This window comes from Phallusia mammillata, chromosome 4 (genome assembly GCF_965637545.1).
Source record: "Phallusia mammillata chromosome 4, kaPhaMamm4.hap1.1, whole genome shotgun sequence".
NCBI classification, from domain to species: Eukaryota; Metazoa; Chordata; class Ascidiacea; order Phlebobranchia; family Ascidiidae; genus Phallusia; species Phallusia mammillata.
The window spans coordinates 28,667,299-28,695,179 of NC_137255.1; the positions used below are offsets into that span (position 1 = coordinate 28,667,299).

The 27,881-nt window shown below is 35.5% G+C and overlaps 2 protein-coding genes, 1 long non-coding RNA gene and 1 pseudogene across 4 annotated transcripts; all 4 read left to right on the top strand.

Moving 5' to 3' along the window:
• Positions 1-2,947: 2,947 nt before the first annotated feature.
• On the top strand, positions 2,948-10,776 carry LOC145223742 (uncharacterized). Its single transcript, XM_080090134.1, has 5 exons — positions 2,948-3,005; positions 3,847-3,955; positions 4,955-5,076; positions 5,830-6,032; positions 10,515-10,776. Exons 1-5 carry the CDS (start codon positions 2,948-2,950, stop codon positions 10,749-10,751), a joined length of 729 nt encoding a protein of 242 aa, XP_079946260.1. The 3' UTR covers positions 10,752-10,776.
• A 6,956-nt stretch (positions 10,777-17,732) lies between these two features.
• LOC145225212 (uncharacterized) lies at positions 17,733-22,817 on the top strand (annotated as a pseudogene). Its single transcript, XR_013859827.1, has 5 exons — positions 17,733-17,949; positions 18,210-18,461; positions 21,497-21,605; positions 21,707-21,756; positions 21,918-22,817. The product of XR_013859827.1 is annotated as an uncharacterized LOC145225212 (transcript).
• On the top strand, positions 19,441-20,332 carry LOC145225213 (uncharacterized). The gene is made up of 2 exons (XR_013859828.1): positions 19,441-19,492; positions 19,684-20,332. It is a non-coding gene; the product is annotated as an uncharacterized LOC145225213 (long non-coding RNA).
• Positions 22,818-24,803: 1,986 nt separating the features above from the next.
• Positions 24,804-26,169, top strand: LOC145225209 (uncharacterized). The gene is made up of 5 exons (XM_080091898.1): positions 24,804-24,960; positions 25,249-25,362; positions 25,419-25,524; positions 25,624-25,673; positions 25,767-26,169. The coding sequence occupies exons 1-5, from the start codon at positions 24,807-24,809 to the stop codon at positions 25,976-25,978; spliced, it is 636 nt and encodes a 211-aa protein (XP_079948024.1). The 5' UTR covers positions 24,804-24,806; the 3' UTR covers positions 25,979-26,169.
• The last annotated feature ends 1,712 nt before the right edge of the window (positions 26,170-27,881 follow it).

The window sequence follows — 27,881 nt, forward strand, 5'->3', positions numbered from 1 at the left end:
TGGTTTGTCATTCTCTTAACAAGTTTGAAACGTCGGTTATTTAATTTAATCAATAACAATTATTGATGATTGTAAAATAAATGTGTTAAACAGATGATAGATTTGAACCCGAAGAAACTTACAACATTCCTCAAACTGAAGAAAACAGCTTGGCCAACCATTCAACACAGTCGCCATCACGTCATCAAAACGATGACGTCAACCATTATGACGCAATTCAAGAGTCACGTCTGGAAACCGTTGCACAGCCAGTAGCGGGAAGCAGCGATGTCTATGCTCAGATCAGAAATTTGAATCAATTAACAAAGGTTCACGACAATGGACAACAATCACACGTTCGAAAATACGATCACAATCAATTGGATGACGTCAATTACGACACTTTGCAACTATCTCAACATGTGGAAATCCACGATCAATTTGCAAGCGGCAGCAATTCAACTAATATCTATGACAACAGACACGGGGCTAATGACGAATCGGATTCACCTTACGATGAATTACGACGTGACAAATAAACTAAACCAACAGAGTTTAGTTAAAATATGTGATAAAGATTATTATGTTCATTTGCAGAAATGAAATCCCATTTATTGTAGAAAAACGTTGTCGCACTAATTGCCTTGTGTATGTATACAAAAAGGTTTTTAGGTAAGATTGCATTATTGTGGTTAAGATTGTACCATTTTACAAACCCATCTTTGTCTTTATATTTGTGTATTTATTATGTTTGTTATTTTCACGGGCGTTTGGTCTTCACAAGTCCATGACTGTATCTTAACGTTTATTTTGGTTTTATTGCAAATAAATAATAACTTAAGGTTGATCTTAAAGAAATCTGTGTTGGTTAACCATGAAAAGTAAGCTGTTTTGCATATTTATTTACATATTGTCAGTCATGCAACAAACATGTATTTAGTTGTAAATACACATCGTTGGAATTTCTTCAAAGTTTTCGACGACATTGACATTTGTTATTACCCGGCAAAACTGTTATGTCATATCAACACTTGACCACAGAAAGATTAACATCAATTGTTTTACATTGCAAGCGGACATAAAAAAAGACGGACATTAGGGCTATTTAAAAATACAGGTTGGTTTTGGGTTACTGGCTACTTGCTGTAGCTTGTAGAGACATGTGCAAAAAATGAATAGATTACCTAATTCCCAGAAGACGATTTACTTATTAACAACAATGCGACATAAGACGCTTTACAACCTTCAAGTCCAAAAGAATGTTCTTTCGTTTTACTCAATAAAATATAATCTACATGCTTTTCTAAGAAACCGCCAACAGAGTGTATATTGGTACAAAAAAACTGTGTTGTAATGTTGTGTGAAAATATTGTTTGTTGACATAAATTTTAAAATAATTTTTTGCAAAACTACTAGAAATGTGTCCAAACAGTGTGCACTGTATGAGGCTTACGTTTTATGTATCGGCTCCCATGCTGAAATATATAAAATACTATCAGATAATATGAGATATCGCCCTATCGCAATTCCCATGTTCTTTCCCTGCGACCAATAGACGCTATAACCATGTGTCTCTAGAATGGATTTGTTTTAAACCCACCACCAAAAAACAAGCGTTTTGTTTGCATTACATTTAACACAATGCAGTATAGTTATTCACTTCACTGGATTTGCCTTCGCCGAGAAAGTTTTTCATCGAACTGGAGTTCAACCTAATGTTGTAAACTTTAATATTGCGGCGGTGAAAATATTTAAATTCTATTCAAATGTCAAACCACTTAAGAATGGATTAAACTTTTCTCCTTTACTTGAACGAGTTGATCGGAAGCCGATAGAAAAAGATTGGCAATTATACTTTGAAAAGTCAGGATATTTCATCACATTGAAGACAGTTGTTAGTTGAAGAATTGTGTTCAATCTGTGTAGAGGTTAAGGACCGCCAAGCTTTACTGTTTTATTTTTTTTATTGTCGCTGTAGCGATTTACCAAAAAGCGCGTTTCTAATTAAACCAGCACAACTCATATATAAGCTATTGCTGCCAGGCATAATATCAAGTTTGTAGAGCTCTTCTGGCAAATGTAATTTTATTCCGACGTTTCGACGTCCTATACAGGTCGTCTTCATCAGCACAACTCATACAAAGATTAAAATGATTAGATTTCTTGTTTTAGTAATTTAATTAGAATTATCTACTTTTTGTTCGAGATTATCTATTATGCTAACAGACTATTACCATTAACCTATAATTTTAACGTGACTGAAGCATTTGTTGCAATGCCATTGAAATACTGATTGCCGTAAGCACAGAACGTTGTAAACTACTGGTGTATAACTTACATATGCTATGATAATACAATGAAGAGCAGTTTTAGATTTTTATGGACAAACACATAAAGTTGCTCATTTTATTGCTCCTTTCGTGTTTATCTGTTTCTTCTCAAAACCGAACTTGGCATAACTTCAATGGATTTCAATATTTAATCGAAATGACTCCAGTCAGTTCATATGCTGAGGATGAGATGGCATGTTCTGCGTTGTAGGCTAATCTAGCTAACATTAAAACTACAGCGATTAACAACTTTTACAGAAATATTCGTTATCAATCAGGTATTTTTTTGTCTTCTCAGGACGGTAGTAATAAGTTTCAAGATATTTTGACTTTGTTTGTATTTTTAAATAATGGATATCAACATAATTTCTATGATCTGTAAATTGACGCGAATTCTGAAAAATAGATGGCATAAAGTAAGGCGGAATGTTTTTTGTTTATCTTTAGAAACCTTATATTGGGTATATATTGGTGCCAAGAGAGTTGGAAACACAAACAAGTTTCAGTGGAATGATGGAAGCAATGTTTCAATTTCAAAGAACATTTGGATGAGTGGACAACCAAATAACTTTCGGGGACAACAAAATTTTGTTGTAATAAGTTATGTATGCACTGAGCTGAACACGCGTTCTGAAGGGATGGATGTGAGTTGTGCATTAAATAGTTCGGGGTATATTTGCCAGAGGATTAATCCAGGTGAGTTGCCGCAAATTTATGTGAACTATATTTGGAAGTCTGGATTCGGCGTATGGTGCACGTCCTTAGAAAAACATGGCACCGCATTTTGCACTCATTAAATGATACGCGTATCACGCCGACATCTATAACAATTTGGTCCGCAAAGTCTTCAACTACTGCAACCGCGTTACTAATGACCGAAGAAACCACTAAAAACATATCACCAATTACCGAAGCAATCATAAACACAACATTCTAAATTATTGAATCTAACGGCACGACGGTAACATCAATTGATTACACAAGACAAAAGAAGAAGCTTTTTGTTTCAGATAGTACTCAAAAATCGTGGGTTTATTAGTTGCTAAGGGACGCCGAAAGCAGCAGCCGTGTGCGATCTATTAGTGAGGTCAATATTGTGTTGTGTCCACACTTTCAGTCCTATCTACATGTATACATCTGCAATTCACTTTGTTCTCTTGTTGATTTTACTGCTTTTATTAGTTGTATTTGCTACTTAAGTTTTACATTTCATTTGAGACATTAGAATTGTCCAAGCGTTATGTGTTTTTTTACAAGTACATGTTCGCTTGTCTGTTTCATGAGATTTTTTATTGACTTCTAGCAATTAGGAAAAAAGAATAACGCCAAAACAGACGGAAAAAGCTACATGTTTATTTTTCAAAAGTTTCGGCAAATTCTCTGCCATATTAACAACCATATCAACACTATTTTCCGCTAACACTGCATCCTAAAGTTTGCCAACTTTGAAACAAGTGCACGGTTCAGGGTTTTGTACGTATGTAAATGAACACGGCTAAACAATTTGAAAAAAAATGTTTATTTTTATATTTTGTAGCTTCACCGAAACTCAACACACTCATCGTCGCTTCGGAAATAAGCGGATGCGTCATGTTAGTCATAATCTGCATCGTCATTGTCTTTGTTACGTCACACAAGAAAAGAAGGTAACTGTTTCTGGATTTAAACGCACTTCAAGATCCATTAACCAACATCGTTCCAGCCACGTCGGACGGAACCAGCCAACCACACTCAGCAACCAGCAATTTAACCCCATCAAGTACAGCACAAGGCAAGAACATTTCTCAATTTAAGTTCTACGACCACCTACATCATTTTTGTAAAAAATGGCACAACACACTAAACGTGCATATTTTTTTCTTTTATTGTTTGAGTTTAATTTTCCAAAGTTAAAAACCTGAGAAGTAATGTAGACAATAATCGTTGTGATAAACTTATTTAGGTTCAACAGTCGGAGCAAAAGTCAACATCAATATCGTCTTCATGGCCTCAGCTGTATGCGCCAGTGTGGTTGTCATAATCTACATTGTCGTTGCCATTGTGACTTTGCGAAAACGAAATAAAAGGCAAGCAGGTCTTTGTTTACAGCGCAAATCGATCCGTGATGCAAGAAAGTAATAAGTGTTTAGCTAAAGTAAAAGTGATTTAGGTTGCGCGCAAAGGACAATCATAGTCCAGCATAAAACTGCAATAATCCCAAACACACTTTTTAAAGGTAGGCTCAATTGAATAAAGTGGACGGGGTTATTATATAAACAAGTTAGACGGATTCATCATATCCACACACAGTGTTTTTTTGAGGTGTTTTGGGGGACCGAAACGGTCCCCAAAATTTCTCCAGCGGTTTCCAAAAATTTGCCAGTAACCTAACAAATAATTCGTTTAAGCAAATATGGCTATTTTTGGTATTTAAATGAAACACTTGCGGTCTCTTAAAACTACTTAGCGGTCACCCAAACCAAATCTTAAAAAAACCTGTCCACACATATGTATTTATTAACGTGATTGAAAGTTAAGTAATATTTTCTTCTCAGAAATGGGTTGTCAATAAGAAATAAAAATGAAAGTGAATACCTTGACATGAGTAAGTACTTCTATTATTTATAATCAAGTTTCGTAAAGTTAAGTACTTTTATCTTTTCTAGTCGGAATTATTTGTATTTGTCTGATTTCGATGAAGAATTGTGTTTGTTTCAAACAGCTGGAAATCGTCGCATCAAAGAAACACATAACAATTCACCATTTTACATCAACAACTCTCTACAACGTTCAGCGTCCAACAAGCGGCTGTTGATCTTTACTACGTCAGTCATGAACAAGGTTAAATATTTTTTCCTGTATAAACGTTTAAATGTGCCGCAAAACAGTTCTGTTTTGATTTTGTAGGTTTATTTTGTTCCCTCCCAAGTCGTGTTTACCAACACTGCGCCAACTCACTCTCTTGTGAGCCGGAGTCACATAACGCTTTATAATACGGTGTAGCTGCAGCGCGTTTCGGTATCATTCACCATTTGTGCCCTTAACTGTTTTGCGCTTAAAAACGTTTTAACGTTGCGCAGCTATTTTCGGATTGGTGATTGTTTTTAGTGCTGTTGTGTGGCTATGTTTTCTTTCAACAAGCGAAGTAAACTCAACTCAGTTTGTATCAGTTTGTTCTTTCATGTTAACGTAAAAGCTTTATAATCAGGTTCAAAAAGTTTATGTAAAAACTCACTTCAAATACAAGTAAAACTGGAGTTAATATAGAAAACCGGAACAATCCACCAATCTGCTTTTTAGACACTTGAATTACATACACAAGTGAAACAGCTTTTCTCGCATTCGAATCTGTTTTGAGAAACATCAAAACTACAAATAAAAAACGTTTTTCTTTTAAACAGCTGAAAATTGTCGGTTTATTAAATCACACAATGATCCATAAATGTACGTTAACAACTGATTTGTTTGTGTGAAGCCTGTACAGTTACCTACCTTCGTCAGACCAAAACAATTTAATATAAAAATTGTTTGTGTTAAACAGGGGACAAAATCGGACAACAAGAAACATGGAACATTCCTCAAATCGAAGAAAGCAGTTTCGCCAACCATTTAACACAATCGTTTTCACGCCTTCAATATGGTGACGTCAACCATTTCCGCGAAATCTTGGAACCACATCACACAAACCAGATTGTTGACAAAGTGGGACAATCAGCAGCGGGAAGCAACGATGTCTATGCTCAGGTCAGAAAGTTGAAACAATCAACAAAGGTTCACAACAATGAACAACAATCACATGTTCGAAAATACGATCACAATAATTTGAATAAAGTCAGTTACGACACTTTGCAACTATCTTAATATGTGGAAATCCACGATCAAATTGCAAGCGGCAGCAATCCAACTAACATATATAATATTACACAGAGGGCTAATAACTAATCAGGAATATAATATTAATTTAATATGGCAAAATATTATTTTAATATAACAAGTAAATTGGCACGCGTCGTTGGTTAAGTAAAAGTCATTGAGTAAAAGTTATTAATCGTGAATTGGCTGTGATATTTTGTGTTTATTGGCACATCACTATTAAAGTTAGACTGACTATCCATGAATACTGTCAAAATAAAAAAGCTTAAACTAATGTTGTATCTTAAGCTATGTAGATAATATTTGCATTTTTATTCAAATGTTACATCGACGAACTCATCGAAAACTTTTGTCCTCTACATGAACTAGAGAATACGTTAGTAGTTCAACTCAGATTTAATGCAAACGCAGGCAAGTGTATTGGTTCTTGTCGCAAAAACGAAATGTGGGTTAACACATATTCACATATTCTGCTAGTCGAGTAGTCATTGATTGATGGCTGTTAAGTGTAGGTGTAATATACCTTGCGTCATATAACGCAATATCCTGTATTATTCCAAGGCATTGGAAAAAATCTATTTTTATTACTTCCTCTTAATCCTTTCCAATTTCCTACATAACATCGTTTGTACGAGTTGGTGTTTGCAGCGGGCTGTTGAATAAATTTATTGTGTTCAATTGTGTGAGCAGTTTTAATGCAGTGGTAGCCATAAATTGTTCCTCTCTCAGTGCAAAGTTTAGTAAAGTCGTGCGTGTAACAAACGCTGATGATAAAGTGAAATTCAGACATCTGTTAGTTTTACCAGCAGATTATGAGAGACATATTTGGTTTATATAACTTGGTCAACATAATAAACACGCGTCACAAACAAAGTTGAGGTGCATGTTGGATAATTGAAAAACGGATCTTCATTATTTAAGTAAGAGCTTAACACTTTGGTTCTATCTGCAAGCTTATTGTTTCATGCAAAATAAATAAAGTGCAAAATAACAGCTGTAATTCTTCACTTTTGCCTACTCGAAAATTAAAATATATCCCACAAACTTTGGACTCGCATTGTTTTTTTGTTTGTTTTTTTTCACGTGGGTTCGAATTCAGGACACTCCCGGGGACGAATCCCGATCAAGGTTTTTTTTTATGTCTGAATGTGGGTCAGGCGCGCCACCCGCATTGTGTGCGACCCCGCTGGTTTGTACTGGGAATCTGGCGACCCCCAACGGTCATGGTTTTAGCAACAAGGAGTCACAAGTGTAAACAATATCATAAATCTATTCTGACATACCATGATAATCTTTAGATTCTATCGACAACCTTCATACTGTTTTGTTCTCTTCGTTGTTTTCATTTTTACAAAGCCAGCAGCGGTTGTTTTTATTTTTATGTTTATATTTACGCACTACCTAATTGTGTAACTGGTTATATGGCTTTGTAGACAAAGTTAACAAATGCCAAATTGTTCACTTAAATAAATCATGGATTCGAGAACTTTCTATATTCTACTACACTGCCTAAAGACCCTGCTAAAACAGAGATGGGTACAAACATCACTACAACAACAACAACAACTCTCATCTCAGCAACTACACCAACCACGCCTACAACGAACACCAACAAATCAATCATACCATCCAGCACAGTCGAGGCAACATCTGCTATCCATGCAATAACACCAAGCAAGTCTACTGCTATAGAAACCCCAAACTCCACACTGTTTCTGAGCATTTTTACCACATCAGTCAGAACCAGACAAGCATTCTCATCAACCAGCACATCACAAGGTACACGGATATTTAACTTAAACATTCTATTTCTGGTCAAAAAAAAACGACATTAATGTAACCCTTTACATTATTTATTGAAATGCAGCGGGTTTTGTTTTGAGAGAATTACAGTTATTATGAAAACTCTTTCTCGTCGGTCAAAAATTTATTTAAACATCTTTTAGTGACTTGAATTTCTGCAGATTATCGTAGATTATATTCACTTGACATGACTTATGCAAGCTTTTACAGGAAGCAACGCCATCGTCATCATTTCCTCAACAGCGTGTGGGAGTGTCGCGTTCATAATCAGCATTGTCATTGCTATTGTGACGTTGCGAAAACGTAAAAGGGGGTAAGCGACATGTTTTCCTCCAAAGAACAATGCTCGACTTCGTTACAACAAAAACAAATGTGCTATGTTGCTTGAAACAAAGTTGTTTACCTAATGTAAAGTAAATATACTTAATATGTCTACATGTGTACATTGTCAACGGTACAGAAACTAAATATATTTGATTCACAGGAACATATTGTCGGTGGAGTTTGAAAAAGAAAGTGCATATGTGAACATAAGTAAGTGGATTAAGTGGACCGAGTGTGGTCACGTGATCAATTTGGCAGCTCATGCTGTGATTGCCAAAAAGACAGATTTTTGCGTAAAAGGAGAGTTTTTATAATCGTGGAACAATTACACGCGGGCCAACATGATGAAATGCAAAGTGAGGCTTAAATGCCGATTAGCTATCGGTCACTTTTACATCCTTTAATTACGGTTTTTGTCAACGGTTTTATCTACGTTTTATGGCCGTTTTGCGCCAGTATCTTCTCAAGCTCACCCCTTTGGTGTTTTAAGATCGACTGTGTTTGGTGACTGACATAATGAAGACGCCCTGTATAGGACGTAGCATGATATTCATATATTTTTTGCCGGATGAACAAAGAAAAGTCTAGATACAAGATTTTTTAACAAAAACTGTTGTTTGCACAAAATATTGGTTTAATTTTAACCCAACTGTTTTTCGCATAGATTCGGATTTAGTTGTACTGTTTCTTTGCTTCAAGTGGTAAAATAAACAAAGCTTTTGGTAAATGCTTTTATATTTTAAACAGCTGGAAATCGACAGATCCTAGAATCACACACGAACCCACCAATCTACGCCAACAACTCCTTACAACCTTTAAGATCACAACAAATACCTGATGACATCAGTCCCTATTGCGTCACCCAAGAACAAGGTGCCGTGGAAGTAGTTATTTCTTATGGTGCACATTTAACTGCAGGTTTAGATTGTAAAATATCACAATTAAACAACCGTTTGGGGATTTGTTTTTATTTCAACAAAAAGAGACATTTTGGACGAAAACTAATGTTAAGCAGAATTGTGTATGTTTTATTTAGATGGGAATTGCCTGATTGCACAATCACACAAAGGCTCGCCAACCTACGTCAAGAACCAAGTTTAAAGAGCTCTTCTGGCAAATGTGATTTCATTCCGACGTTTCGACGTCCTATACAGGTGGTCTTCATCAGGGTAAATAACACTGAATGCGACTAGTACAGTGCACGATAAACAAAGGAAAAAAGAATAGAACGCAAGCACGTAACAAGGCAACGAAACACACCGCGCGATAACAAATGATTGGCCCTCTAATCTTTAAGCAGGTGTCTGTAGCACGCTGGTAGCATCACGTCTGTTTTGATGTTCATTGTGTTGACCCGTTGGTGAATATTCATGACTCAAGAAATAGTCTTTTCCTGTAGTCAGGCTCCCGGGCCACAACACAGCCGTACTGAAATCAATACGGTGGCCTTGTGATACCGCGTGATTGGACAGGGCCGACTTCTTTGCGTCGCTGTTGGCAACATCCCGTTGATGTTCTTTTCGGCGGGTGTTGAGTGACCTTCCAGTCTACCCGATATATATTAACGGACACTCGGCGCAGGGAATAGAATATACAACACCACGTTGTTCAAGGGTGTCGATTGGATCTTTTGGGTGACCCAGTAGCTTGCGGAGAGTATTGGCAGGTTGAACGCCAACCGCTACGCCGAAGTCACGCAACATACGCCGTAGAATATCCGTCAATTTCGGTATGTACGGTGTCACAAAACCCTCTGTTTTTGGATTAGTCACCTGTTTGGGACACGTTGCCCGTCCATCACGGTGAATCCAGTTGGGGTAGCCGTTGTATTTCAAGGCTTTGCGAACCTTAGCCAGTTCCGCCTCGCAGTCGTCGCTATGAGTGCACAAGCGTCGTGCCTGATCTTTTAGGGAACGAACCACCCCTCTTTTCTGGTATGTGGGGTGATGAGATCGAAAATTGAGATACCTGCCGGTACTCGTTGGCTTGTGGTACACTCTCGAGTACAAGACGCCGTCATTGGTTCTTGTGACTTGAACGTCTAAAAATGGAAGACAGTTTACCGATTGGAGTTTCATGGTAAACTGAATGCCTGGTTGCGCCTCGTTGAGATGCTGTAAAAATGCCTCAACCTACGATGACGTCAACCATTATGATGCAATTCGAGAATCATCTCAGGAAACCGTTGCACAGCCAGCAGCGGAAAGCAGCAACGTCTATGCTCAGATCAGAAAGTCGAATCAATCAACAAAGATTTACAACAATGGACAACAATCACATGTTCAAAAATACGATCGCAATCAATTGGATGAATATAGTTACGACACTTTGCAACTATCTCAACATGTGGAAGTCCACGATCAATTTGCAAGCGAAAGCATTCCAACTAATATCTATGATAATAGATACGAGGCTAATGACGAATCGGATTCACCTTACGATGAATTACAACGTGACAAATAAACAAAACAAAATGAGATTTAGCTTACATACGAGATAACGATTATTGTGTATATTTGCAGTTACGACATCGCATGATTGTTGAAAAAATGCGGCTGCACTGATTGCACTGTGTATATGTTTACTTAATTTGGTAGTATTTATGCTCTGCTGTTTTTTGGCTAAGGTTGCATTGTTGTGGTTAAGATTGCACCATTGTACAGATCCATCTAGGTCTTCTGTGTATTGTTTAAAACAAAAAGTTGCAAGCTAACGTAATTAACGTCAAAACTACGGAAATGAGCAGCTTTTATAAAAGACTTTGAATGCCTCCAGATAGATTTTAGGTTACTAGCAACTTGCTGTAGCTTGTATGGACATTTCCAAAAAAAGGTAACTTAACCCCCAGAAAATGATTTGCTTAAAACAAAACTTGCAAAATAAAACGATAACCATCTTCAATTCTAAGAGAATGTTCTTTCGTTTTACTGTATTAGACTAGAATTTATTTGATTTTTGAAGAAACAGCCTACAGCGTCTTTATTGGTACAAGACTAGTCGGAACAGCCGTAAGTTAAAGTGGAATGAAGGAAGTGAAGTTCTGTCTTAGCAACTATTTGGGGAGAAGGACAACCGAACATTTTTCGTAAAACAAACTGTGTTGTAATATTGTGCAAAAATATTAACCATTTGTGGTTCGGCACGATGGTTGAACAAATAAAATGCAACTGCATAATATAAAACATCGCCCTAATGCAACCAACATGTTCTTTCTCTGCGACTAAGTTTTTTTTTCTTTTGTAAACGACAACGGAATTTACAGCGAAAAAACGGCCCATTTGCAAAAAGACATGCTGCTGTCGACGTTACCCTTAAACTTTGTTTCGGCAATATATGTATTCCATAACATTTTTTTGGGAAGGTTTTTAAACTAGGAAACCAACACACATGTTACATAATTAGGACTGTGTGTGTCACTGATTACGCTCCAACGTTCAAACTCATGTTGCAAACTGAGTCATTTTGAGAATATTCAAATTCTTTTCAGATCTCAATCCATAAACGTTCGCAATGAATGGATTGGTTTGTTTTGTCTTTTTACCAGTATTGATATAAGTTAGCATGATGGATTGAGCGGCAAATTATTTTTTCTTGGATAAAAAAGTCTTAGATAAAATAGATTGTTAATGTAAACAGAGTATTTTATCTACACTGTTCTGCGCTTTACAATGCTTAAAGATTCAAATTAATACCGTGAACTGAGCGATGTTAAGAATATTCAAATTCGATGCAAATAATTTGCGATAACTTTCAAAACCATTGATTCCTATAGATGTTTTTTTCTTTAGTTAACAAATTCTTTAAATGGCGAAAGAACTAGATTTGCGATTATACTAAATGTCTATTGTAGTTGCAGCGTATTATGCAGGGGCATGTTTAAGTTGAAGAATCGTGATTAACGTAAATATGCGTTAATGCTATTTTTGTTGGACCAAACAATGCGACCGGAATCGCTTTAAAACTATACTGGTCTCTTTGAATAACTAACGCGAACATTTAATGAAGCCGGCGAACTATGATATTGTTTATTAGTACATATATTTATATTATGTATATACATATTTTCAAGCATATAATTATTACAACTGACACACATGAAACTGCAAAAAAACACAAATTTGTATTACAAAGAGTTGAACAGTTCGTATTCGTCGCCAAATTGTTGTGTATTTTTTTTTCAATTTGCATGAAACTTGTGACTTTTGGTGCCCAGCGACCATCCTATTGTTTTAAACCGTCCGTCACTGTTACTTAAAACTATTATTAGATTATCGTGTATTAAACCTTGTCGCGTTACGCGCTCAGATGCCAGTAAGTTGAGCTTATCTTGTAGAACTAATATTAGATAAACATGCCACTAATTTAAATCATAGCATTTTAAACAATCCTGTCTGGTTGCCAAGATACATCATCATGTTTGCTAACAAAATATGATTTAAGATTCATGCAAAGCTTTTTCCATATCCAAAGTATGTATATCAATAAACTTATGTTGTGATTTATGGTCATCGACAATTGTTCAGAGATAAAAATAACTTCGAGCATGTTATTTGGCAAACGTCGAGCATGTTATTAAGTAAGTACCGAAAATCGCAGAAGCGGGTTGCACATGTAAGCTTGGTTTAGGCGTCATGAGCATAGCGTAAAGGTACGTAAACCCTGAACCGAATAGCCCCATACAGCTTGAAACTCTGAAACGTACACGTTATTATTAGAGATTGGCCGAAAGTTCTTTGCACTATCCTCATATATTGCCTGTCTATTAGGAACCTGTTTACCATGCAACGAATTTAAGCAATGACGCATCTCCGTTACCAGTTTTATACTGTGTCACGTCCCATTATCAGACGAACGATGTGCTATTTTTACTAATCAACGTGGGTGTTCGTTTACAACATTTGTTAACCGGTAACAGCTAAAAAAATTTAAGTGCTGTTTAATATGCCATACCATTATCGGTCATTGCATGAAGCTAGTTGGCAAGGTTTGATGATGTGCAGAAAGATTAATTTGGCAATCATCGGCGCCAGTAGAATTTGGCAAAGGGGGACAAATTTTGATAATAGTCTACTTACATGGAAGCATTATTTATGCAGGCATAAGGCATAAATTATATACAGGAGAATTGCATTGTCCAAAACCTAAAAGCCACCTTGTCCCTACGTGTCCGCGCTATGTTTGCAAGTCATATTCGGGAAGGATGGTCAAGGTTTAGCTTCAACTGGTTCTTAAAATGTTTTATTTCAACAACTGAGTTTAGGATACAGGCACTCTACAGATCCTATTTCTCAGATCCAAAGTTATAGCTTATGTACTACAAGCATTGTTAGCTTCATGTACAAAACCAACTGCTTAGTTTTTATTTTAGCTCATAGAATGTAACAATATGCTATAATACACAATACAGTGCGGATTTGGTTATGCCAAAAATATTTTTTGGAAACTGTCAGCAATTCTGTTCACTCCGATGTAGTAACCCTAATGGCCTAATGCAATAACAGTGTATCAGAACATGTACTTCTCTTTGCCGGTAACGTGTAATCTGGTAACGAGTTAGGTAGTCAGGTTGTAAGCCATTAACTGTATAGGTGTAACAGTAGAGCGTGCGTCGCATCGTTTACGCAATATCCGCTAATGTTCCAAGTCATTGGAAACTTCAATCTATTCTTATTACTTCCTCGTAGAATTTGCAAAAAAACTTTCCCGATATTAATTAATCGAGCGTTTGTTGTTGCACGAAACTGAAGGCTCGAAGGTCTAGGCAATTCATTTCAAACGAATTGTGTCGTGTTGAGGTTGATAGAACACGCGCTTATGTAAAACAAACACAAGTTGGTGTGTCTAAAACGGGTTGTCGGAACGAACTCTATGCGATCAACAGATGAGATGATTACAAAACGTACAAATAATTTGAAACATTAACATTAGTTGCATATGTATAAAATTAAGCAAGATCGTGGGAGTAACAAGCCCCATAGTTGGTGAAATTCTGATAAGCGGCGTTTTTAAGCCGTAGAACTTAAGCTGTAATGAGTCTATTCCACTTGCAGATATAAAAATCAAAGACCCAATAGCAACATAAACAGCACATATCCCGTAACATAAAATAACTCTACTGTATTGAGAAATAAGGGACAAAGGTTTGTTTTGTTTCACAAATAAACTTCTTCAGGAAAGTTTAAATTGTGTTTTTACGGGTAGTTTGTAGTAAGCATGTAAACATGTTTACATTTACCGGTCAACTTTTTTGGCGCTTTTAATATTCAACGTTATATGTGTTCTTACATGGTTTGCATTAACTGCCGATTCTGTTTATTTGGCTGTGTTACATTCTCATTCTTTTCATAACGGCTTTCAAAGTACTCTAACAAAACTGTGTCTTAAATATTTTTACATGATTTTGCAGAACAAACATGCCGTTCTTAATGTTTTTGTTTATGTCATGTTTTTCTGTTTATGCTGAAGGACGTACTTGGCATAACTTTAATGGATTTCAATATTCCTTCGTAAAGACTCCAGTTACTTCATATGCTGAAGCAGAGAGGAAATGTGCTGCGTTGCAAGCGAATGTAGCTAACGTCAAAACTATAGAAATCTTTGAGTTTTTGAAGTCGCATATCAATCTGAAAGGTATGTTCAATTCTGTTTTCCACATAGTAGAACGAAAACGGAAATAAATTAGTTTGGATTAATTTTTGTGAGTTAAACAATACTTCGAACGTTTTTATTTGTCAACGTAATTTACTAATAATGACGTCAAATAGGTTGTATTGACCACAATATGATAATTATTTTACACTTAAGTGGTAAAGATTAGCATTTTTTTACATTTTTACTGAAAAAGGGACTTTACCTTTATTTGTATTTGAAGTTATGCATTGCTGTTGTCAGCTAACTATTTATTGTTATGTAAAGTTATTACATAAGTTATTTTAGCAAATACTAAACTAAGCAGGTCTTGACTCTTTTAGATTACCCTTACTCGTTTTACATCGGTGCAAAAAGAATCGGAAACACAAATAAGTTTCGGTGGAATGATGGAAGTGATGTTTCTCTAACTACAACCATGTGGTACAGTGGGCAACCAAATAACAGATACGGAAAGGATGATTGCGTTACAATGGGTTACGAAAGTTATTCTGTAAACCAAGTACAATATCGATGGCATGACGTACCATGTACAAGACACAGCTCGAGATACATTTGTGAGAAAATCATTACAGGTGAGAAAAAGTAATATTGCGAGTTAAAATTTGAAATACGAGTTACAAATATTACGTTAAAAAAATGATGGAACAAAGATAAACACATGCAGGTGTTCAAAGTGTTAATAAATGCAATCCAATGACGTCGTACAAATAACAAACTCTAACAGCGTTGACAGGCCCCACGAAAGAGGGTAAAGCCGATGCGCCGCGTCAGGATCCATAAACATTATAGGGGCCAATAAATATCAAATGTAAAAATAAAAACAGTGCATATTTATTTTGTTGATTTACAGCTAGATATGTTGCTACTAATTTGCGATTACAGCATCTTCTTTTCTATTTTCATAGAAATGATGGTCCATATAAATATGTTTAGTTTTTGAAAGGGGCCACAAACAGTCTCGTACCATTACATTTTTTCCTCTTTAAGGCCCAAAGCGTTAATGTTGTTGTAATTTTTTGAAATAAACGGAAACAAATAACTGCTTGGATGACATTTTTTTCCAAAGCTTGGCAAAAAAATACGGTTACATAAAAGCATTATTTATGCAAGCATAAGGCATAAATTATATACAGGAGAATTGCATTGTCCAAAACCTAAACGCCACGTTTTCCCTACGTGTCCGCGCCATGTTTACAAGTCATATTCGGGAAGTATGGTCAATGTTTAGCTTCAACTGGTCCTTAATGTTTTATTTCAACAACTGAGATTAGGATACAGGCACTCTACAGATCCTATTTCTCGAAGTTATAGCTTATGTACTACAAGCATTGTTAGCTTCATGTACAAAACCAACTGCTTAGTTTTTATTTTAGCTCATAGAATGTAACAATATGCTATAATACACAATACAGTGTGGGTTTGGTTATGCCAAAAATATTTTTTTGAAACTGTCAGCAATTTTGTTCACTCCGATGTGGTAACCCTAATGGCCTAATGTAATAACAGTGTATCAGAACATGTACTTCTCTTTGCCGGTAACGTGTGATCTGGTAACGAGTTAGGTAGTCAGGTTTTAAGCCATTAACTGTATAGGTGTAATAGTAGAGCGTGCGTCGCATCGTTTACGCAATATCCGCTAATGTTCCAAGTCATTGGAAACTTCAATCTATTCTTATTACTTCCTCGTAGAATTTGCAAAAAAACTTTCCGGATATTAATTAATCGAGCGTTTGTTGTTGCACGAAACTAAAGGCTCGAAGGTCTAGGCAATTCATTTCAAACGAATTGTGTCGTGTTGAGGTTGATAGAACACGCGCTTATGCAAAACAAACACAAGTTGGTGTGTCTAAAACGGGTTGTCGGAACGAACTCTATGCGATCAACAGATGCGATGATTACAAAACGTACAAATAATTCAAAACATTAACATTTGTTGCATATTTATAAAATTAAGCAAGATCGTGTAAGTAACAAGCCCCAAAGTAAGTGAAATTCTGATAAGCGGCGTTTTTAAGCAATAGAACTTAAGCTGTAATGAGTCTATTCCACTTGCAGATATAAAAATCAAAGACCCAATAGCAACATAAACAGCACATATCCCGTAACATAAAAAAACTGTACTGTATTGAGAAATAAGGCACAAAGGTTTGATTTGTTTCACAGATAAACTTAAATACAATATGAATTCCATTATTTTCTTGGTTTTATTGATATGCGCGGTGGTTGATTCGAGAAATTGGCATGAAGTCACGTGATTTAATGTTCATGCACTTTTATAAAAGCACATTTTGACATCCAAAGTCAAGGTTGCCAACGAATTTGAGCATTTAAGTAAGTCATTTCAATTTAATTGGTCCCATTAAGACAGGTCTTCAATAAAATCTGAAAATGATAAATAAACAGCACACATGCTCAATCAAAATAATAGGATTGTCTTTTGTTCATGACAAGTAACAAAAGTGTCGCACGTCATTTCCATAAAACTTCTGCATTGTAGTTTCTGTGTTTCGGGGAAGCAAGTCAGTTAGTCGTTTGTGTTTGTTGTTGTGCAGGAAAGTTTAAATTGTGTTTTTACGGGTAGTTTGTAGTTAGCATGTAAACATGTTTACATTTACCGGTCAATTTTTTTGGCGCTTTTAATATTCAACGTTATATGTGTTCTTACATGGTTTGCATTAACTGCCGATTCTGTTTATTTGGCTGTGTTACATTCTCATTCTTTTCATAACGGCTTTCAAAGTACTCTAACAAAACTGTGTCTTAAATATTTTTACATGATTTTGCAGAACAAACATGTCGTTCTTAATGTTTTTGATTATGTCATGTTTTTCTGTTTATGCTGAAGGACGCACTTGGCACAACTTTGATGGATCTCAATATTCCATTGAAATGACTCCAGTCACTTCATATGCTGAAGCAGAGAGGAATTGTTCTGCGTTGCAAGCGAATGTAGCTAACGTCAAAACTATCGATATCTTTGAGTTTTTAAAGTCACGTATCAATCTGAACGGTATGTTCAATTCTTTTTTCCACATCAACGTAATTTACTAATAATGACGTCAAATAAGTTGTAATGACCACAATGTGATAATTATTTTACAAGTGGTAAAGATTAGCATTTTTTTACATTTTTACTAAAATACAGACTTTACCTTTATTTGTATTTGAAGTTATCCATTGCTGTTGTCAGCTGACTATTTCTTGTTATGTAAAGTTATTACATAAGTTATTTTAGCAAATACTAAACTAAGCAGGTCTTGACTCTTTTAGATTACCCTTACTCGTTTTACATCGGTGCAAAAAGAATCGGAAACACAAATAAGTTTCGGTGGAATGATGGAAGTGATGTTTCTCTAACTACAACCATGTGGTACAGTGGGCAACCAAATAACAGATACGGAAAGGATGATTGCGTTACAATGGGTTACAAAAGTTATTCTGTAAACCAAGTACAATATCGATGGCATGACGTACCATGTACAAGACACAGCTCGAGATACATTTGTGAGAAAATCATTACAGGTGAGAAAAAGTAATATTGCGAGTTAAAATTTGAAATACGAGTTACAAATATTACGTTAAAAAAATGATGGAACAAAGATAAACACATGCAGGTGTTCAAAGTGTTAATAAATGCAATCCAATGACGTCGTACAAATAACAAACTCTAACAGCGTTGACAGGCCCCACGAAAGAGGGTAAAGCCGATGCGCCGCGTCAGGACCCATAAACATTATAGGGGCCAATAAATATCAAATGTAAAAATAAAAACAGTACATATTTATTTTGTTGCTTTACAGCTAGATATGTTGCTACTAATTTGCGATTACAGCATCTTCTATTTCTTATTTCATAGAAATGATGGTCCATGTAAATATGTTTAGTTTTTGAAAGGGGCCACAAACAGTCTCGAACCATTACATTTTTTCTTCTTTAGGGCCCTAAGCGTTAATGTTGTTGTTTTATATTTTATGAAATCACCGCAAACAAATTACTGCTTTGATGACTTTTTCCTCAAAGTTTAGCAAAAAAGCCTTAAAATTATGTATTACTGCTCCCGCTAAAGTGCCATCAAGCAAACCAACTACTTTAGTCTTATCAACGTCTACAGAAAACACAGAACCAAATCAGATTAAAACACTTATTCAATTAAAAATCGAAATTTATCTTAAAACCGATTTCTTGACGCACTAGTAGAATATTGTTTTTGTGTTTTTGCAGCTCCAGCAAAAGCCAACATAGCCTTCATCGCTTCTATAATAGGCGGATGCGTCATATTAGTCATAATGTGCCTCGCCATTGTTTTTGTTAAGTCACGCAATAATAGAAGGTAACATATTTGTGTGCAAAATAGAATAATACTGCCATTATTAATTTACCTTTTAAAAGTATTGTATACTTTACCTACAAGGATAGGCTAGTTTTCCTATGTTTGTTTTTTAAAAATTTTCTTTTCTGCATCTTTTGAACTTGCAGAAAATAAAATTATGTTTACTTTCGCAGGAGAAGCAAAGCCTCTAATGAAGCAGCAGTAATTTATAACAACGCAGGGGGTAAGAAATACCATAGTTCCTTATATACTAGACATAACAACGGTTTTGTTTTGAAAACAAGTGACGTAATATGTACACTTTTCTAACGTAGTTGTTTATAATTCGTCATTCTTTTTACAAACCTAAAAAGTTGGTTATTCAATATGATTAATAAAAATGTCTGAAGATTATGTAATAAATGGGTTAAACAGATGATGGATCTATCTTCTCTCAACCGCCAAATTCACAACAGCAACTTGGTGACATCAGTCCTTATTACGTCACCATTTCACAAGGTCCTGATTGCATATTCTAAGTCCTCAATGTGCATTTCTTTAATCTGTACTTCGAAGGCGCGTATCGATCACCCTTTTTTTGTTTGTTTATATCTTGGCGATAAAAGCGAGTTTCTAATCAGGTACAAAGTGCATATTCTTGTAAAACCTGTGTTTGTTTTGATTAGATGGAACTCATCTAAATGTTAAAACACACAAAGACTCACCAAACTGCGTTAATAACTCCGTACAATTAATCACGTCCCAACCACAAGCTGATGACGTCAATCCCTATTGCGTCAGCCAAGATCGATGTCCTGATTACATAACATTTAATTCTTAATAAGTATTTTACTCGACGTGTTCAACAATCTTCAAATAAAGTGTAACCAAATTATTGCTTCGTTTGTTCCTCTACCATTCGCCGTGCTTTGAACATTGGTGTTTATTATTCAATCGACATCGACAGTTGCATTGTAATCTTAGCGGGCCTGCAGGCGATTATTTCCCGCTGTTGAAAGCAGTGCAACCGCTTACAATTAACTAAAAACCTGACTTTGTTTCTTAACTGTTTATATGATCGAATTTGTATTATTACGGGTAACACTTGAAATGTGTCTCAAGATACATTAAACTAAAACATCATGTAAATGAAAACCCATCTGTGTTCATAGTTTCTCCATTAAGCTTTACTACTTAAAGAGTAATATATAAAAAATCGTGTATACGTGCTATTCAATGTAATCCAATAACTAGTTAAGTACTGAACTGGATGGCTGTTAGCGTGTAGGTGTAATGTAAATGCCTCAAGGGATTTCAAACTTCAATTAATTAGTTTATTGTGTTAAACTGTGTTAGCAGTTTCACTGTGGTAATAGCCACAAACTGTTCCTCTGCGAGTGCAAAGTTTAGTATGTAGTAAACTTATATATTTTTATGCATTATTTTGTTTTTGAAAACGTCCCTCATTTGAACAAACAAAAATGTAATTGGATATTCCGAAAAAAAAACGAGCTTTAATTTTTGCAATTAAGAATTGGGCCACAAACTCTATAAAAACAGATTCAAACAAATGATATTTGAGAAATGGGACAATTTTTTTTTTCGAAAGATCAACGGACTTGCAAACGTTCTCGCCGTTGAAAGTCGCAGTCCGTTTCAGCTTATATTACTTTCGGTCAAAGGCCTGTCTAGCTTTATATCCGCTTTGTTGGATTATTTTATCACTTCCCTTTATTCGTGCTATTGGTTGTTTTATCTATAAAAGTTGTAACGTGTCATCAATTACATGAAAATAAATGTGTAAAAACACAGCTGTGTTCTGTAAGTTTAGTAAAGGTAAAGTTGCATGACGTCATTGGAGGATAAGTTCATGTAATGCGTTTCGACAAAAAACAAGAATACAGAAAAATAACGTCACATCTCAAACGGCTTCCACAAGCAGGTGACCCATCCAAAAGCAGAGGTTTTTGAAACACTTCCAAACACACTGAAACTAACGGATATTTTACGACGTATGTTGCGCGACATCGGCATAGTGGATGGCATCCAACCTACCAACACTCTCCGCAAGCTTCTGAATCACCCAAAAGATTAAAAATTTAAACAACGAAGTTTATCAACGTCTACAGAAAACACAGAACCAGGTCAGATTAAAACACTTTTTCAATTAAAAATCGGAATTTACCACGAAACCGGTTTCTTTACGCACCGCGCATACGGTAGATTGTTTTATTTTCTGATTTTACAGCTCCAGAAAAAGCCAACACAGCCATTATTGCTTCTACAATAGGCGGATGCGTCATATTAGTCATAATCTGCATCGTCATTGTCTTTGTGAGGTCACACAATAAAAGAAGGTAACATATTTGTATGCAATTGTGACTAATGCTGACATTATTAATTCACCTTTTAAAAGTATTGTTTAACAAGTAAACTCTACCCATGTGTACTTTTGCAGGAAAAACGAAGCGTCTAATGAAGTAGCAGTGATTTATAACAACGCAGGGGGTAAGAAAATGCGACACTTTTTTTAACAGTTACTGTAACTTTGGTTGTGTTACGAAAACAATAAATTTTATATGTACGCTTTCCTGGTGTACACAAGTGTAAACAGTTTGTCATGCAGTTTAATTAATATTGAAGATTAAAAAATAAATGTGTTAAAACAGATGATGGATTTGACCCCGAAGAAACATACAACATCCCTCAAATTGAAGATAACAGCTTGGCCAACCATTCAACACAACCGTTCTCGTGTCATCAAAACGATGACGTCAACCACTATGACGTAATTCGAGAATCAAGCCAAGAAACCGTTTCACAACCAGTAGCGGGAAGCAGCGATATCTATGCTCATATCAGGACGTCGAAACAATCAACAAAGGTTCACGACAATGGAGAACAATCACATGTCCGAAAATGGGATCACAACTGGATGAAGTCAGTTACGACACTTTGCAACTATCTCAACATGTGGAAGTCCACGATCAATTTGCAAGCGGCAGCAATCCAACTAATATCTATGATAACAGACATGGGGCTGATGAAGAATCGGATTCACCCTACGATGAATTACGACGTGACAAATAAACACAAGAACTGAGATTTGGTTTACATACGTGATGATGATTGTGTATATTTGCAGTAACAAAGTCCCATGTATTGTCGAAAAAATTGCAAAGCGGTCGCACTAAATGCCTTGTGTATAAGTTTACTTAATCTGGTATCATTTTGTGGTTAAGATTGTACCATTGTACAAACCAATCTTGGTCTTTATATCTGTCTATTTGTTATGTGTGTTTTTTCACGGCTTTTAGCAAGCCTTTTCCAAATGACCCTAGCGACACCTATACTAGTGTAAAGTCGATACCAAGTCCATGACTGTTTCCTAAAGTATATTTTTGTTTTAACACGGTAATCGGAAATATACATCTTAAAATCGATCATAAAGAAATCTGTGTTGGTTAACCCTGAAAGTGAGCTGTTTTGCATTAAGTATTTGCATACTGCTATTTGCGTAACGAACTTGTAATTAGCAGTATATAAACATGTTATCGTTAAAATTTCGTTTCGACAATAAAAGGTATGACATTGACGGTTGATATTTATTGGAAAAACTGTTATGTCACGTCAACACTTTACCACAGAAAGATTTTTAAAACATAAATTTTTCACAGTTGCAAGCTAGTGTCAAAACTACGGAAATTAGCAGCTGTGTGAAAATCCTTTAAAACGGCCAGGTAGATCCTGGATTGCTGGCTACTTTGCTGGAACTTGTAGGAACATTTACGAAAGGAATAAGTAACTTATCTCCAGAAAATAGTATACTTAACCACAACTACGCTTGTAACCTTTAAGAAATCGCATATTGGTGCAAACATTGGTTTATTGATGACAGTTGTAAGTTTAAGTGCAATGAAGGCAGCGATTTTTCAATATCAGCAACTATTTGGGAAATGAAAAACCAAAGATCAGCGTAAAAACAAAATTGTGTTGTAATATTATGCGAAAATATTGGTCGCTATACGCATTTCAAATGGTCAAATGTGGTGTGTAATGTGAATATAGAGCAGGATACTTCTGCCAAAAATGTATTCATAAGTAAAATATTGTTTGCTCAAATTAACATCTGAAAGATATTGTTTGTAAGATAGTAGAAATAGGATAAAACAGTATGCATTATTGAATTGAGTTGAGTTTATTTCGCTGGACAAAACTGTAGCAGCAAAATTGCGCTAAAATAATTCGGAAATAGCCGGAAATCGCTGTGCAACGTCGGGACGCGTGACAAAGTTGATGGCACATTCGGTGGAAAGAAGGTAAACGCGCTGCAGCTACATTGTATGTGGCTTACTTTTAATGTACCCTAACCTTGTGAACAGAATGAATTTATTTTTAAAACATAACAGCAAAGAGAAGTCCTTTATTTGCATATCTTTTTATATTTAATTACCCATAAGGTAATTACAATGTTTAGTGTTGTTGCTGAAACAAATACACGCCATGAAAGAAGCATCATGTAGTAAATACAGCTGAGCAGGTCATTGGATTTGCCTTTACCGAAAAAAGTTTTTCTTCGAACCGAAGTTTAACCTAATGTTGTGAACTTTAATTGTGCGTCGATGAAAATATTTAAATTTTATTCAAATATCACACCACGAAAGAATGGCTTAAACTTTTCTCCTTGACTTGAACGATTTGATCGGAAACCGCTAGAAACAGGTTGGTAATTATATTTTAAAAAGTCAGGATATTTCATCACATTGAAGACAGTTGTTAGTTGAAAAATTGAGTTCAATCTATACAGAGATTAAATACCACAAAGCTTTCCTGTTTATTGTTTATTGTCACCATAACGATTTACAAAAGAAAGCGTGTTTCCAATTAAACCAGCAAAACTTGATGCAAAGACCAAACAATTAGTTTTTTGTTTTAGTGATTCAACTAGATTTATCCACTTTTTGTTCGGAATTGTCTAATAAAGTTAGCTGATACTTTCACAATGACTGAAGCATTTCATGAAAGCGCGCGCCATTGAAATACCGGTTGCCGCAAGCACAAATAGTTGGAAACTGCCTGTAATAATACAATGAAGAGAACTTTTAGGTATTTAGGGACAAATACATGGTGTTGTTGGTTTTATTACTCCTTTCGTGTTTATCTGTTTCTGCTGAAAACCGAACTTGGCATAACTTCAATGGATTTCAATATTCCATCGAAATGACTCCAGTAACTTCATATGCTGAGGCTGAGATGAGATGTTCTGCGTTGCAAGCCAATCTAGCTAACATTAAAACTACAGCGATTAACAACTTCTTGAAGAAATTTTGTTACCAATCAGGTATTGTTTTCGCTTTTGCTTCGTCTTCTAAGACATTAAAAATATTTGTTTGTATTTTTAAGCGCGGAACATAACATAATTTTTATTATCAGTATACCGGAATGCTTTTTGTTTGTCTTTAGAAACCTTATATTGGGTATATATTGGTGCCAAAAGAGTTGGAAACACAAGTAAGTTTCAATGGAATGACGGAAGTAATGTTTTAGTTCCAAAGAACATGTGGACGAGTGGACAACCAAATAACTTTCGAGGACAAGAAAATTGTATTGTAATAAGTTATGCAACCACTGGGCTGAACACGCGTTCCGAATGGATGGATGTGAGTTGTACATCAAACAGTTCGGGATACATTTGCCAGAGGGTTAATCCAGGTGAGAAAATTTTGTTTTTGTAAATAAATACAAAGGTGCTAACAAGTCAAAATTTAATGTCAAACCTTATCAGATATAAGTTAACAAAAATATTATCTGAAATATTTTGGAAACTACGGATTTCTTGGTGGATAAAAAGTTTCAGAAAAATAATGTATTGCACGATACAGTCATCAGTCGAAATGCATGGTTTGATGGTTGGTGTAAACTTTTTATACTCATGATATCTCATGATACAAGAAAAAGTTCGCTTAACACGCCAAAATCCATAAAGTTTTGTCAACCAAGATTTTAGAACTACTACTACCATGTCACTATTTACCGAAGAAACCGCTACTACCATGTCACCATTCATTGAACCAGCCGTCGTCACGATGACATCAATCGATCACACAACTCAAGGTAAGGAGATGTGTGGTTCATATTTATGGTACTGTACAAACATTTTGGGTTTCTAGTTGCAACAAAAGTTGGAGAAGTAGTCATCATTACTAGCGTTGGAGTCGCTATCGTCATAATCTGCATCGTTATAGCAGTTGTGACGTCGGTGCAACGTAAAAGAAGGTAACAGCATGATTATATAAACTGCTGCATGCTTTGGGCCTAAATACTCATATAGACCGGATATTCTTCATAATGTCGTCATTTCCATCGTTTTTGTAGGAATGCACGATCAGTAAGAAATGCAAATGAGAGTGTCTCCATCAATACTAGTAGGTTATTCGATTTTAGTTCATATTAATCGTAATTTTTTGTATTCATAGATAACAAATGCAAGTCAACAATTTTGAATTTATTTTTAATAGTTGAAAATCACCAAATCGAAGAAACAAACAACACGCCACCAAATCGAAAATCAGCTAGTACGGAACAAAACATGATTGTTGACGAAGTTGCACAGCCAGCAGCGGAAAGCAGCGATGTCTATGCCCAGGTCAGAAAATCGAATCAATCAACAAAGGTTCACGACAATGGACGACAAACATGTTCGAAAATACGATCACAATCAATTGGATGAAGTCAGTTACGACACTTTGCAACTATCTCAACATGTGAAAGTCCACGATCAATTTGCAAGCGGCAACAATCCGCAATGAACAAAAAAAACTGAGATTTAGTTTTTGTACCTGCAGATTTATTGTGTGTATTTTTACGGACGTTTAGCAAAACTTTCAAAAACATTCTAGAGATACCTTAATTCCAAATTTCAGATCCTTTCTGTATTTTTTGCTGTATTGTGTTTATTTGCATTTTTGTGGTTAAGATTTAATGTACATTCCCATCTTGGTTTTTTTCCTGTAGATTTATCGCATGTTTTATGACGGGTATTTAGCAAGCGTTTCAAAAGGTTTGACCGTTTCTTAAACGTATATTTTTGTTTTTACACAATTTAACAATATCTTAAGATCGATCACAATAGAATCTGTGTTGGTTAACTACCAAAAGTGAACTGTTTTGCATATTTAGAAACATTTTGTCAGTCACGCAACAAACATACAATGAACAGTATAGACAGGAACTTGTTAGAATTTCTGTGTATAAGTTTTCGACAATGATAGGTATGACATTGACATATCAATACTTTACCACAAAAATTGTTAAAACATACAACAAAACAGACATGTAATAAATATAAGGGAACTGATAGTGCAAGTAGAGCGTTATATCTACATGCAAATCTTTACTGGTGCAGAGAGGTTCAAAGTACTATTGCAGACTGCGCGATGTTAAAAAAATTCAAATTTTATTTAAATTTCACCCCATGAACTTTGAGAATTAATGGATTGATCCGTTCAGGTTGCGAAACAAACACAACGAAGTAAGGAAACTAATTTTTAGTCTATAGCCACCTCTCTTGTGCTACGTAACCACTATTAATAGTCGGTTGGTGGTGTGTAAATTGTTGCAAAAAGTGCTTTGGAAGACTTTCAAAATGTAAGGACAAAAGTAACAAGATGTGTTGACAGTTAATGCGAACGCAATTTTTCACTTTAGGCCCAAAAGTCGAGAAGTTTCAGAGCATTCCAGAGAAATAAGTATTCGGGTGTCAACAATTATAACTAGCTTTGGTCATAGTTGTGCTTTGTATACTATACATATGACGCTGTTAAGTTTGTTGTTTATGTTGTGTTTGTCTGTTTCTGCTGAAAACCGAACTTGGCATAACTTTAATGGATTTCAATATTCAATCGAAATGACTCCAGTCACTTCATATCATTAAGCAGAGATGGGATGTTCTGTAATGTAAGCTAATGTAGCTAACGTTCAAAATATTAACATCTTTGAGATTTTGAAGAAATTTATAAAGTTGACAGGTAATGTTTATCCACATTTGTTATTTCTTAGCCAGTATGAAATTTTCCATTAAGTTTGAGTGCAGCAGATATTTTAGGCAATTGGTACATGTAAAGATTTATCGCAAAATGACATCATAAAGTTATGACGACATTAACCAGACTCCGATGGTCAAAATACAATTCAGGTTTGTATGAATCACTTAATATGTGGTTTGAAACACACATAATCAGATATTGATTGCACGCATGCGACTTAGTGCTGTGTGTACACTAACATACATTGTAATTTACTCTGGAATGTCTGCTTCAGATGAACCCTTCTCTTTTTTCATCTGTGCTAAAAGTATCGAAAACACAAAGCTATGTGGACCTCGCGTGTCATTTTCAATGTTATCCGGCCTGCAATGGAAAATGTTAATTGACCCCTGTTGTTGATCATCAAAGTGAAAAACTGTGTTTTGCCAAAAGAAAACCAAACACATGTTATATATTAATGAGACTGTGCGTGTCACTGGTCATGCTTAAAAGTTCAAACTAATGTTGCAAACTGAGCCATTTTGGGAATATTTAAATTCTATTCAGATCTCACTCCATTAACGTTCGCAGTGAATGGATTGGTTTGTT